The sequence below is a fragment of the Cornus florida genome, unplaced genomic scaffold (assembly GCF_030987335.1).
Source record: "Cornus florida cultivar Cherokee Brave unplaced genomic scaffold, ASM3098733v1 CherokeeBrave_3.0.0_Hap2_Chr11, whole genome shotgun sequence".
NCBI lineage: Eukaryota > Viridiplantae > Streptophyta > Magnoliopsida > Cornales > Cornaceae > Cornus > Cornus florida.
In genome coordinates this window covers 78,688,528-78,702,395 of record NW_026775581.1, presented here as the reverse complement: position 1 = coordinate 78,702,395, position 13,868 = coordinate 78,688,528, and the positions used below count along the sequence as shown (strand labels likewise).

General features: G+C 32.4%; 1 protein-coding gene and 1 non-coding gene across 2 annotated transcripts; both read left to right on the top strand.

The window, feature by feature from the left end:
- The first annotated feature begins 3,106 nt into the window (after positions 1 to 3,106).
- LOC132287586 (U6atac minor spliceosomal RNA) lies at positions 3,107 to 3,231 on the top strand. The gene has a single exon (XR_009473085.1). It is a non-coding gene; the product is annotated as a U6atac minor spliceosomal RNA (small nuclear RNA).
- A 2,840-nt stretch (positions 3,232 to 6,071) lies between these two features.
- On the top strand, positions 6,072 to 10,198 carry LOC132281183 (EIN3-binding F-box protein 1-like). Its single transcript, XM_059782911.1, has 2 exons — positions 6,072 to 6,460; positions 7,371 to 10,198. The coding sequence occupies exons 1-2, from the start codon at positions 6,436 to 6,438 to the stop codon at positions 9,362 to 9,364; spliced, it is 2,019 nt and encodes a 672-aa protein (XP_059638894.1). The 5' UTR covers positions 6,072 to 6,435; the 3' UTR covers positions 9,365 to 10,198.
- The last annotated feature ends 3,670 nt before the right edge of the window (positions 10,199 to 13,868 follow it).

Below are 13,868 nucleotides of genomic sequence, written 5' to 3'. Positions count from 1 at the left end.
TTGTTCCATTAGGAAGTTTTGTTTTCAATCCAAACTATAGTTGTTTGGGATATAGTTGTCTTTTCAGCAATTGACACTGTCTTTTCGGCAATTGACACCCTTCTACCTTAGTTGTTGTTCTCTCTGCCTCAACCCGGCCCTTAGAGTGCATTCTTTGTTATCTCAGGATAGCACACATTTTACTTCAACCTCTAGTGTGGTCATCTATGATATTGAGAGATGGGAACAACTCGTACGGGCCGGATTCATTCTCTATGCTTTGGTTGATAAGAAGGTGTGACAGTTTATGCATGGGTGATGTTAAACTATTGAATATAAGAAGTGCTTGTGGAGTACATACTAAATTATTGAATTAAATTATAAAGGGGCAATTGAGAATTTTGAATTTCTGTAAGATATAAATATAAATAAATATGATATATGGGAAAAAAATCTCTTAAAGGTGCAAAAACATCTTAACAATAAAATATCCTCAACTTCATCACAAAAATAGAAAAATATCATTTGATATAAATGTACGACTGATTGTCCAAAAAAAATATTCTCATAAGGGTTACTCATATTTATACATATAGAGTGTATAACCCAATGTACGTTTTAAAAAGTTCTTACCATTTAATTTTGGAACAAACAAAGACATAAATGCTGGAAAGATTAAAATATCTCTTTATAACTAAATAAAAAATTAATTATAATGTGAAATAACTTTTTATATACATAATATAGGGTTACGGGCAAAAAATACTCTTATGGTATATGCATATAGAGTATATAGCTCCCTATATGTTCTAAACCTTCTTAGCATTCAATTTTGGTACAATAAGGACTTGAATGTTGAAAAAACTAAAGTATTCATCTACAACTGAATAAAAAATAGCTAAAAAAACTAATTAAATGTGACAAAAGTGTGTGTGTGTGTGTATATAAGAACATTATCGGAAGAGATGAGTATTTTTAAATTTTTTATAACTTAAAAATGCCATGCGCAATGCATATGATTAATTTTTTAACGAAATAATGACATCAAACCCTTCTTTGTCACATTTTTTCAAACTTAACGGACTTATATACTCAAAATAAAGGATAAGGGTATTATTTGTTCAAAATGTAAACATTAGGAGTGTTTTTCTCACTTTATCCTTATACGGGCATCATAAGAAGAGATAAGGGTGTTTTCAGAATGTTATATCGTAACAAATGATTTTAAGCCTTTATTTGCTCACTTTTCAAACTTAACGGACTTATATACACAACATAAACCCTTCTTTTCTCATTTTTTCAAACTTAACGGAGTTATATATCCAAAATAAATTATAGAATTGTAATTTGATCAAAATTAAAACATTAAAAGTATTTTTCTCACTTTGCCCTTCTCATAACCACGCATTTTCCACCAATGGCTTCTTCATAACATTATTATATCCAATATTATTGGCATTCCCTCCTTCCTTATCCCATAATAATATTTCCTTAATAATATAAAACTAATGTCAAAATAACAATTTACATGAATTGGCTTGATCTGATTTCTTGGATATTTAAAACAATTCTTTTTTATTACCAAAAAAAAAAAAAAAATTCAATTACCGACCGCATCTTCAATATTTGTATTTAACATAATCACAACATTTGATTAGATATTGAACATGTGGCTTTAATGTTACTCAAAGGGGCTTTCGAAACTACAAACACAAGGGCATTACCATTTACCTAGTGATTCAGTAGTAGAGTGTTCAACCTGCACCTAATTAGTAGAGTGTTCAATAGGTATGTTCGTGGTCAAATCCTTCGTGCTTCCTTTATTTGTCAAAAAAAAAAAAAAAAAAAAAAAAAAAAAAAAAAAAAAAAAATCTACAGACACAAACCGTGTCTATGTGTTTTATTTATTTATATTTTCCTATGTGCAATAATGGTAGTAACATCACACGAGAATTTATAGTGGCTATCTTTTCTTGTCTCCCAAACACGCCACGGATTCATAATAATCTAATCCAAAATGACTAAAGCAACGAGTTTAATGAGTTTCACACTTTAATGGTAGATTCATGGTCATGTTGACTTCTTGTTTATAATTACAAATTTGAAACCGTGTTTCAAACTTATTTGGCCCCATATCCAAGTGGATTGTATACATTTTTATACGCATGCTTCCCCACAAATGACAAAACACACACACACACACACACTCCACCATTGATTTGTTGGAGAATCATCTCCTCTCTTTCCCCCAAAATTTAAAGTGGTTGTGGGTCAAAGTGATTAAATCTATTATTATTAGGACAATAATTGAGCAGACAACTCCATGATTTTCACATGTTCAACATGCGTAAGGGCATGAGTCTATGTTTCTCCAATAAGAAAAATGTCAAAATAAAATTCTAACTTTTTTTTTTTATTTGTGTAACTTGGAATGTTTTTGGACTCCAAATATTCAATATCGTTTTGCAAAAATTGACCATTCTCATATCAAACTTAGTTGTCACGCTCTGTTTTACATTTCAGCAAGCAATGATTCTTTATCGCTCAACACAAGTATATAAAATAATAAATAGTACTAGGTATTTTTGCATTCATTTGTAACAATACTTGCATCCTCGCTGCATCCTCACTGATGAGGAAAAACCCCTTGCACAACACTATTGTGGTGCAATTAAAAAATGACACGGATCTATTTTGAATTTTAAAATATAAGAGTGAAAGTTGAGATTCTTTTTCATTTTTTTCTTTACATTTTTTAAATTTAAAATAGACACTTGTTATTCTACCGGCACTAACAAATTCAAAACCTACATAACAAAATATTTATGAAAAAAAAAACCTAATGTACACCTCCACTTAAAATAGCTTATTCTTCAAAATTTTCAAGGGAAAATTGAAAAATATAAGCCTTTTAACATTCATATATTATTCATTGCTTTCTTTAGGTTAATGATTATGTAAAACCATAAAAGGATGGATTCTTCAATACTCAAGCCCATGTTGAATAGGCCCAACTTATAGTCCCACTCACATAGGCCCAATGCATAGCTTCACTCCCATAGTCCCACACCGAATAAAAAAAGAAGCTAGTTATACTTTATATATGACGAAAACGCAACCTCATACTGTGTTCGTAGAAAGGAGAGATGGTTGGCATCTCCCCTGACAGGGACGGGAACAGCCTTCGGGCTTACCTGTTAACACATCCGGTTGAGGCTTCCCACTTCGGTGGATCTATAACCCAATTTTTTTCTTTTTTGTTTTCTCTCTCTAGAAATTAATCACGATGATGTGTGTGTGTGTGTACATATTTTTTGATAAGTATATGTGTATATGGTATCTTGAATTAAGAATAATTTGCATTCTGGCAGTGTTTTAAGATTTTTTCCGTCTTTAAAAATCATCATAATTCTTGTGAATTAACCACCAATAATCTTCATAAAGACAACCAACTAATTTAAAAGTCCTAAAACATGAAAGTGTGGCAATGGCGGTCAAATTCGTGACCTTCACGTCTAACCTTTAAGAGAGATCGTAACTTAATCCATTTATACGGATATTAGTTCTAGCGATTATTATAGACTTTCTTCCAATTGTTGAATATAAGCACTATTTACGAAGAAAGCATAATATTCAATAATTTAGACCGACCTTGCTTTAACCCTCGACATTCACCGGAGTTAATTCAACATACAGTGCTATTCATTACTATAAACACTCAATATCCGGCTTAATCCATTTATACGAATATTAGTTCTAGCGATTAGTATAGGCTTTCTTCCAATTTCATTTTCAACGTTGAATATAAACACTATTTACAAAGAAAGCATAATGTTGGATAATTCATTACTATAAACAATCAACATCCTAGTAATTCAGTTTAAGACATGTAAAAATGTTCACTTAGATTTAGGAACAAATTTTCATTCTTTTGAAGGACAAATTGCGAAAAAAATAAATCCTCACAATATTTAGAGTTGATTTCTTCAATTTACAAATATTGTTGGCTGCTTCAACATGTAATGCTTTCGCATTTCAATATGACATTTTTTATTTGCATTCGTCGTAGATACAACGATAATATGCAACTATACAATAGCTAATAAAACCACGCTATGTATAATCAAATTAAAATATCACTTGGTAGTAGGGACGGACCCAGCAGGGGACTAGGGGGGCAGATGCCCCCCCTAAATTTTTAATATTTTCATTTTATACCCTAATGTTTCTAAAATTTATGAAAATGCCCCCCCTAAAATTACAATTCGCCCCCACTGGATTCTTTTTTTTTTAGCATTTTATACTTCAAATTTTGATAATTTATGAAGATGCCCCCACTATAATTATAATTTGCCCCACTAATTTTTTTTTTTTCATTTTATACTTAATTTTTTTTAAAACCACGCTATGTATAATCAAATTAAAATATCACTTGGTAGTAGGGACGGACCCAGCAGGGGACTAGGGGGGCAGATGCCCCCCCTAAATTTTTAATATTTTCATTTTATACCCTAATGTTTCTAAAATTTATGAAAATGCCCCCCCTAAAATTACAATTCGCCCCCACTGGATTCTTTTTTTTTAGCATTTTATACTTCAAATTTTGATAATTTATGAAGATGCCCCCACTATAATTATAATTTGCCCCACTAATTTTTTTTTTTTCATTTTATACTTAATTTTTTTTAAAATTTATGAAAAAAACCCTATTAAAATTACAAAAATGAACTCATCATGTAATTTTGTACCCACAAATTAAAAATTCGCCCCCCCTCACCAAATTTTTTAGGTCCGTCACTGCTTGGTAGAGCACATTCTTGCTTAAGAGTTAAGAGCATTACATTTATATATATGATAAGCTAATCTTGAATAAAGTATTCTAATCAAACCATGCCCACTTGCTTAGGCTTTGCGTAATTATCGTTGCAATTTAATAATTTATCATATTATTTGCATAATAGATATACGGATGTGAATTTGTATCTATATATTAAAGTTCACATTAGATATATGTCAAGTTGAGGTCTAATTTTTAGCGTATCTATTAGTTAGTGGTGGTGGTGGTGTATTAAAAAAATGGGTTGATACACGAGCAACATCCAACATGTATCAACTGGAAATATTAGGATATTATCAAGTTGATGGAGTGAGAATTGTCCGAGGTATCTAGGATGAAAATACCTAGTAAAGGATAATTATGTCCTAGGTTGAAATTCCCCAAAGGAGAGAGAGAGAGAGAAAAAGAGTGTTTTTAATTTGTCACTTTAATTTAATAGTACGTTCATGCTTTTTGCAAGTTGTGGATTTATAAAATTAAAAAAAAAAGGAAAAAAAAAAAAAAAAGAAAGAAAAAAAGTTTTCACAGTCAAATAATTTGGTTGCTTATATAATAATAATCAAACCATATAAGGGTCAAACAAAAATTTTGCACCAATATTATATTAGACTCCACTTTTTCCCATCATGTGTAAATAATTAATGTTTGATGTCTATTTGTAAATCATTTTATTACCTTGAAATGTAACAACCCTCACCTTAGTTAGATATTATATTGTCCGCTGAGATCACTCATTGGTTAAATACGTTTAACTAAATTCTGGTAGGTTTAGAGTCATCGTGGTTTTAAAATGCATTGTATTATAGAATGATGTCGAATCTACATATACCACTAGTCCCATCCACACTTGGGCAATGTAAGATTATGCATTTGTAACTCGCCCAATATAATAACCTACTGGTACCACCTGCACACCATCACACACCAACCCAGAATGTCGAAAACCTTTTTACAACAAATTAATTTTCTTAACTCAATCTCCAAACACAAAATTCTTTATGGATTCATTTAAAAATCCATAAAGAAAGCATTATCTTAGTTTTTTTTTTTTTTTTTTTTTTTTAATTCATTTTATATTATTTCAATTTTTTTGGGGTAACCAAAAGCATTTTCTTACCTCAGTATCCAAACACTCCCTTCCAAGAAAAGAAAAGAAAACCACTTTGTGTGGTCTAAGGTGCCCTGTTTCTGGTATTTTCAGAAACAACGGTGAGAGAATTGGACCACTGAACAATGGACGTTCTCATTTTTAGTTTGGATTCATTGCATCTCTCTGTGTATATATATAAAATATAATAATATATGCATATATTTGATATCAGAAAATAAGGACCCCACTTTGACAATAAAAAGATGGCTCTCATACACACATACAATGTATAACGTTTCTTCACACAATTCATCTCTTTACCCCGCTCTTCTCTTCTCTTTTTGCCCTGTCATAGGGTTTCTGATGACCTCTTGCCTTTCAATTCTCTGATGCATTCATTGTTTGAATCTCTATACGTTGCTTTCACCACCTTGTTCTCTGTAAATTTGTTCTTTTTCGCTCTCGATCGAGGGTTTTTTGGGCTTAAACGGTTCGGATTCGACCACCCTAGGGTTTTCCAACAGTATTCATGTCGAAGCTCTTCAGTTACAGTGGTAAGCTTTCCGATCTATTAGGGTTTTGCTTCTGTTTTGTCATTTGAGATTAAGCCGCTGGTGTTTGTGTTGAATTTTGTAATTTGAATTTATTACATATTTGGAAGTACTTTTGTTAGTTTAGTTGGTTTGATTTGTATACATATTGGACTTACTAAATGGGTTTTAGTGAAATTCTGTTTATATTTATTTTTTTATTTTATTTTTGTGAAATGTACAGTTTCTGGTTTGGTTATTTGAGATAAAGTGTCAAGATTTATCTGATTGGTGATCCCGTAAGAAGTATAAAATTTAGATTTTTTCTAAGCTTTTTTGTTTACTTTGTGTTGTGTTTTTTTTTTTTTTTTGGGTCTCAGAACCCCTGCCTCCTTTGGGAGGTAAGAGGTTGATACCGCTAGGGCACTGGCAGCTGGTTTTGTGGTGTTTTTGGTAATAATGTATTACATCACTATATGGGTTGATTTAAACACTCGAGATTCATGCACATTAGTGATGAAGCCTTTTGAAATTATCAATAACTTAATTTGAGGCAGTGCCTCTATGGTTACTTCTTATGTTACGAATTATGATTTAAAGAAACATGTTATACTTAAAGGTTAACATGGAGATCCATGTGATTGGGAGCTCTTGACCAAATTCATGGAGATGCATATTCTAATATACAGTATTTGATTTATATTGAAAAGATCCTTCGAAAAATTTAGTTTAATGATCCATCGAAATACATACCTGTGTTTCATTTGGTGTATTCATGGTTGCTGAGCTATGTTAGAAACTTGTATTATTCAGATATGCCTTAACTCTGGAATTAGGCAGGCTTGTGTGTATTGCTGAAATTTTAATTTCATTAATTTGTCAAATTTTCAAGTAAATTTGTGGTTGAATTAGTTTCTTACCTATTGATTTTCAGGATATGGTGATTTTTACTCTGGTGGTCCAATCTACCCAAATCCCAAGGAATCAAGTACATTTTTGTCCCTTGGAAATCATGTGGACATGTATTTTCCTTCTCGCAAAAGGTCTCGCATCAGTGCCCCTTTTGTATTCAATGGAGAAAGGTTTGAGCAGAAGAAGCAAGCTTCCATTGATGTTCTTCCTGACGAATGCCTCTTTGAGGTTCTCAGACGTCTCCCTGGAGGGCAAGAAAGAAGTGCCTCTGCTTGTGTTTCCAAGCGCTGGCTTATGCTTTTAAGTAGCATCCGTAGGGATGAACTCTCTGCCAACAGAACCCGGTCTTTGGAGCGTGAGGAAAGATTGACTTCTAATAAGGCTGATGAGTCCTCTGAGTGTAACAAGAGAGCTGGAGTTGTTGGTTCTAATGGTAACAAAGTTGAATCTGAGGCTGAGGATCAAGAGATAGAGGTTGATGGATACCTTTCCAGGTGCCTGGAAGGGAAGAAAGCTACTGATGTCAGACTTGCATCCATCGCTGTTGGAACTGGAAGCCGTGGAGGATTGGGAAAGCTTTCTATCCGAGGAAGCAATTCTAGTCAGAGGCTGACAAACCTTGGCCTCAAGGCAATTGCTCGGTGCTGCCCTTATTTAAGGGTTCTTTCCCTGTGGAATGTATCTTCTATAGGAGATGACGGCCTAATTGAGATTGCTAATGGTTGTCGCCTGTTGGAGAAGCTTGACCTCTGCAGGTGCCCGGCAATTTCCGACAAAGCTTTGCTGGCTATTGCAAAAAATTGTCCTAATCTGACATGTCTAACAATAGAATCTTGTTCCAACATTGGGAATGAGAGCCTGCAAGCTATTGGCCGTTCCTGCCCCAACTTGAAGTCCATTTCAATCAAAAACTGCCCGCTTGTTGGGGACCAAGGAATTGCAACTCTGTTGTCATCAGCCAGTAATGCGCTGACAAAGGTGAAGCTAGAAGCTTTGAACATCAGTGATGTGTCTCTTGCTGTTATTGGACACTATGGTAAGGCAGTTACTGACTTGGTTCTCATTGGCCTCAAAAATTTAAGTGAGAGGGGCTTTTGGGTCATGGGTAACGGTCATGGTTTACAGAAGTTGATGACTTTTACAATTACCTCTTGCCAAGGAGTTACTGATTTAGGGCTTGAAGCTGTGGGTAAAGGTTGCCCTAAACTGAAGCAGTTTTGCCTTCGTAAATGTGCATTCTTATCAGACAATGGATTGATTTCTTTTGTTAAAGCTGCGGGGTCACTTGAGAGCCTGAAATTGGAGGAATGCCACAGGATTACCCAGTTAGGGTTTTTTGGCATCATTGTTAACTGTGGTGGAAATTTGAAGGCTCTTGCTCTGGCAAACTGCTTGGGAATTAAGGACTTGGTTATTGGGTGCCCTCTAAATTCTCTTTGCAATTCCCTGGAATCTTTGTCCGTCCGTAACTGCCCTGGTTTTGGCAATTCTAGTTTGGCTTTGATGGGTAAATTGTGCCCTAAATTGCAGCATGTGGACCTCAATGGCCTAAATGGAGTAACAGATGATGGGTTTCTCCAACTTATTGAGAGTTGTGAGCCCTTTCTGGCAAAGGTTGAACTTGGTGCTTGTGTGAACTTGACAGACAAAGTGGTTTCAGCCATTGCTAAGCGTCATGGTCGGACTCTTGAGCTGCTGAATCTTGATGGTTGCCGTTATATAACTGATGCAAGCTTGAGAACGATTGCCGAGAATTGTTCTTTTCTAAGTGAACTTGATGTATCTAATTGTGCCATCACCGATGCTGGCATTGCAGCATTGGCTTGTGCAGTCCAGGTTAATCTGCAGATCCTATCTGTGTCTGGTTGCTCCCTAATATCTGACAAGAGCTCGTCTTCTCTGGGAAAGCTGGGTGAGACGCTTGTGGGATTGAACATCCAACACTGCAGCGCAATTAGCAGAAGCACAGTCAATCTGCTTGTGGAACGGCTATGGCGATGTGATGTTCTTTCCTGAGCAAGGAGCGAAATGCAAACCCTCTTTCTGACTCGGGGTGGATGAATTCCAGTAAACTCTTGATTGTAGGAGCATATGTGTTGTTTTTTGGTCCATCATCTGTGGGCCTTCTTGTAGTCCAGTGACCTGGTTACTTTTTCCAGGGGATTATGCGGGTTACTCTTTTTTTGCAGCTTTCCTTTCATTAGGAAGCTGTTGGAAGAATTTTGGTCCCCCAAATGATGGGGTGCACATTCTCCGTGCCTGCACTTCCCTGAGAATACAGCTACTGGGTTCTGGTTCTGGACTTTTTACATATGTTCCTGCTTTTGTGTTACTGGGGGTTGGCACCTGATATTTTACCTTACCTTAGCCTAGTCTCGCATCGATATGCTACAAGCAGTGGATAAGCTTTCTATATGCTTCCAGTTTCTAAACTCTGTTTTTGCTCTGTCCACTTGCAGTTCTACCGGGTCTTCCATGTTATTTGAACCTGTGTTCTGCACTCGTCGGTTGGGTCTCTGTTTTCCTCTTAGAGTGGCTCGAGATTGCCCTTCTCTGTTTTTTAAACGGTTGCATTTGACAGTTCAAAGTGTGTTGCCTTGGGTGTGCTTGGGCTTTGGTCTTGGCAGAAGTTTCCTTCAGTCTGCCATTGACAACTCTTTTCCTATTGGGAGGAGGAGTTTGTTCTTTTTTCTTACCAAGCCCTTGTTTTGCAGGCTTCACTTGTTCATGAACTGTATTCTGCTACCTCTATGTAATGTGATAGAATAGATAATTGCCTAGTGTTGTATTGCCTTGAGTTTTATGTAATGATGCTGAATAAAAAACGTTCAAAGAGTTTTCTTTGTGATAGTATTGCTTTCTGGCCTCCCTATTGGTTTTGTTATGTTCTGAAAGATGGTAATGGTTCTTGTGATGTCACCACATCACCAATTAAATCACCTACTATAGGCACACAGAGAGGTGGTGTTGTGATGAGAGAGCTGTTGGGTTAAGGAGGTAATGTTGTGATGAGAGCTGTTGTGTCAAAGAGGTAATTATTCTTCTTGTATTACATTAATTACAAAATAAATATAAATGAATTATATATATATATTAATGAATTATTTATGCTTCTTATTAGTTACCAAATAAATACTTCGACTTCAAGTTTTTTTTTTTCTTTTTGTTTTATCATTTAATTACTTTTTTCTTTTTTTCCTTTGTTTTTTTTCCCTCTCGTCAATCTCATCATCAATTTCACAAGACTTTTTTTTTTCTTACTTTTAAATTCTCTTAAGTACTAATATTATTTATTCAAAATTTTGTACTTTGTAGTTTATTGACTTTCTCTTACGGAAATTTTCAGCACAATTAAATTATTATTAATTAAGAGCCTTGTGGTCTAGTGGTCTATTTACCTTTTGTAGTTTATTTATAAAAGGTAGATAGTGTTTTAATATTTTCCTTGTTGCAAATTAAGTATAGGAAATCATCTTCAGATAAAATTGTCTCTTTTTTTTTTTTTTTTGGTGACCATTAAGAGTAGGTAACCTCTTCCCTGGATGAGTGAAAATGTAATAAAATAAAGACCGAAAACAAGAAACTCGTACACAAGGCTTTGTTTGGTTAGGTAGAAACAACTAAAAAAGAAAGGATGAAGAAAAATTTTAATTTTTTTTAAAGTTTGGATAAATAGAAAGAGAGTCGTAATGGAAAATTTAGTTTCCGTTTTGAGTTTTTTCATTCCAAATTTTTCCCTCAAAAAAACACGCTAAAATTTTATTTTCGTGTGAAATATCCCCTACTTATTTGCCGTTTCAATTTTACTCATAACTTAATGGTTGCAAAGTTCTCTCTAAAGGTAAGTTCTCTCTCAACATTTCTCTAGCAACGCAAATAATACATTTAATACAGAAAATCAATGATAATTTGTGTAAAATTGTTCCTTCTAAATAGATTTATTTTTTATTTATTTATTTATTTTTGTCTGTTCTATGTTGCAATTCTAGCCCCCTCATAATCCCAAATCATACTTAAAATAATGAGTTTAATAGTCTTAATCACTATTACATCTATAGTTTCAAAATTTTTGATAATTAGGGATGCTGTTTTAACGATTTTTTCGTTCCAAATATATATACAGTATTCAATATATATAAGAGACAACACATATATATATATATATATATATATATATATATATATATACCTCTCTCTCTATATAAACGAATATACAATAGAATCTGATAACGTAGTTATGCTACTATTTAAATGTTGATGGAAAAACTTTGTTCCATGAATGTTTTATTGAAAGACCATATTGAACTTTTAATTTGGTATATTAATGCAAGTCATTTTTGTATGTATGTGTGTATATATATATATATATATATGGTAAAATATTTGATTTTTCTTTCAAAGGGTAGTTTTGGTATGTATAATTACTTTCTTTTCATTTTCATGCCATCCAAACTAATAAAATAATATTTTTCTACAATTCTCTTGATAAATTTTTCATGCTAACCAATAAATGCTAGAAAATTACTTTTCTTTTCATTCACTTTCTATATCTTTTATTTTCTTACTTATTTCATCTAATCAAACGGAGCCTTACAAACACTTTTTGCTCATTTAGAAGCCCGAACCTTTACCATCCATTCATATAAAATTGTTAGTAGTACTATATGAGTAGGTTTAATTTAGCGAATTCATTTACGTCTCAAAATGCCTGATTTGTGATAATGCTATCTCACCAAAAGAATTAAAAACCCATAAGCTTGCAACAAGTATAGAAATATTACTGATATAGAATAAATTTTGGCTCGGAAGAATATTCATTGAACTCTTTCACTTAGAAGAAAGTGTCACCCATGAACATATAATATAGTCCCGGATATGAAAATCCTACTGGTTGCGTTCAAAATCTAGCACCACTGGTCCGTGGAAGAAAAGAAAATAAATTTTTTAGAATTCATTTGGCTAGTAGTATGAAATTTTTCAACAAATTTGTGAAAAAAATTTATTTCATAATTTGGATAGTATGAAAGTTAATAGAAAATAGGATAAAGTACAGTCACACCCCCTGAGATTCGACAAAAGGATACTAAGAGAAAATTTACCTCTTTTTTGGACAAAGACACCCCCACCCCCTGAAGGTTTAAAAATGGACAAAGACAACCCTACTTTTTTAACTTTACAATTTAATAAATTGGACCAATCTACCCTCATGAATAATTTATGAATAAAAAAAAGTAAAAAACAACTCTATATTGTTCACTTTTTTTTTTTTTTTTTTTGTTATTTACTTTATAAATGTCCCAACTTCTAAAAAATGTAGACATCTAAAATGATTTTTTGATTTAATACATATATTTCAAATAAATTATATTTTGTTATTACTTCTTTTCTTTTTCTTTTTTTCTTTTTTAAATTAAGATGCTTAATCTTTTATCTAAAAAAATTAAACCAATCTCTCTTTCTTAAAAATAAAAAATATGGTACCATTATAACTTTATGCATCTTAAATTATATATCAAATATTATGCATTTCCCAATATAAAAGAAAATAGGTACCAGTATAACTTTATGCATGCCTTTGTTTTTTTTTTTTTTTTTTTCCTTTGGTTTTATTATTTTTTTTTCCCTTTGTTTTACTATTTTTTTCCCTTTGTTTTATTATTATTTTTTTCCCCTTTTATGTTAAAAAATGCATAATATTTGATATATAATTTAAGATGCATAAAGTTATACTGGTACCATATTTTTTTATTTTTAAGGAAAAGAGATTGGTTTAATTTTTTTAGATGAAAGAATTAAGCATCTTAATTTAAAAATAAAAAAGAAAAAGAAAATAAGTAATAACAAAATATAATTTATTTCAAATATATTGGATTAAAAAATCATTTTAGACTTTTATATTTTTAAGAAGTTGGGACATTTAAAAAAAAAAAAAAGTGAACAATATGAAGTTTTTTTTTTTTTTTTTTTGTTACCTTCTTTTATGCATAAATTGTTGATGAGGGTAGATTGGTCCAATTTATTAAATTGTAAAATTAAAAAAGTCTCCTAAACAGTTAAAGGGTAATTTGGTCAATTTCTCATGTAAAGGAGGTGTCTTTGTCCATTTTTAAACTTTCAGGGTGTCTTTGTCCAAAAAAACAAATAAGTTTCATCTGAGTGTCCTTTTGTCAAACCTCAGGGGTGTGACTGTACCTTACCCTAAAAATTATTATAATTTTTCTAAATTATACATTTTTGACAATACGTCTAAATAAATTTATAATATTTTTCTTTCCTATTATACACTGTTGTCTCTCTTCTTCTTCACTTAATTACATAGATTTTCTTGAAAATGAGAGTTTCTTTCTTTCTGTAAATTGTTTTTTTATATACAATCATGTACTCCGTATTACTAATTTAATTGTTTATATTTTTGTACGTGTGCATCCAAAATTAATTAAAATTTTCCTTTTATTATTGAATTATTTTTTTCATAACTAACATCAAACATTATCCTCAAATATATAATTGATGATTCTTA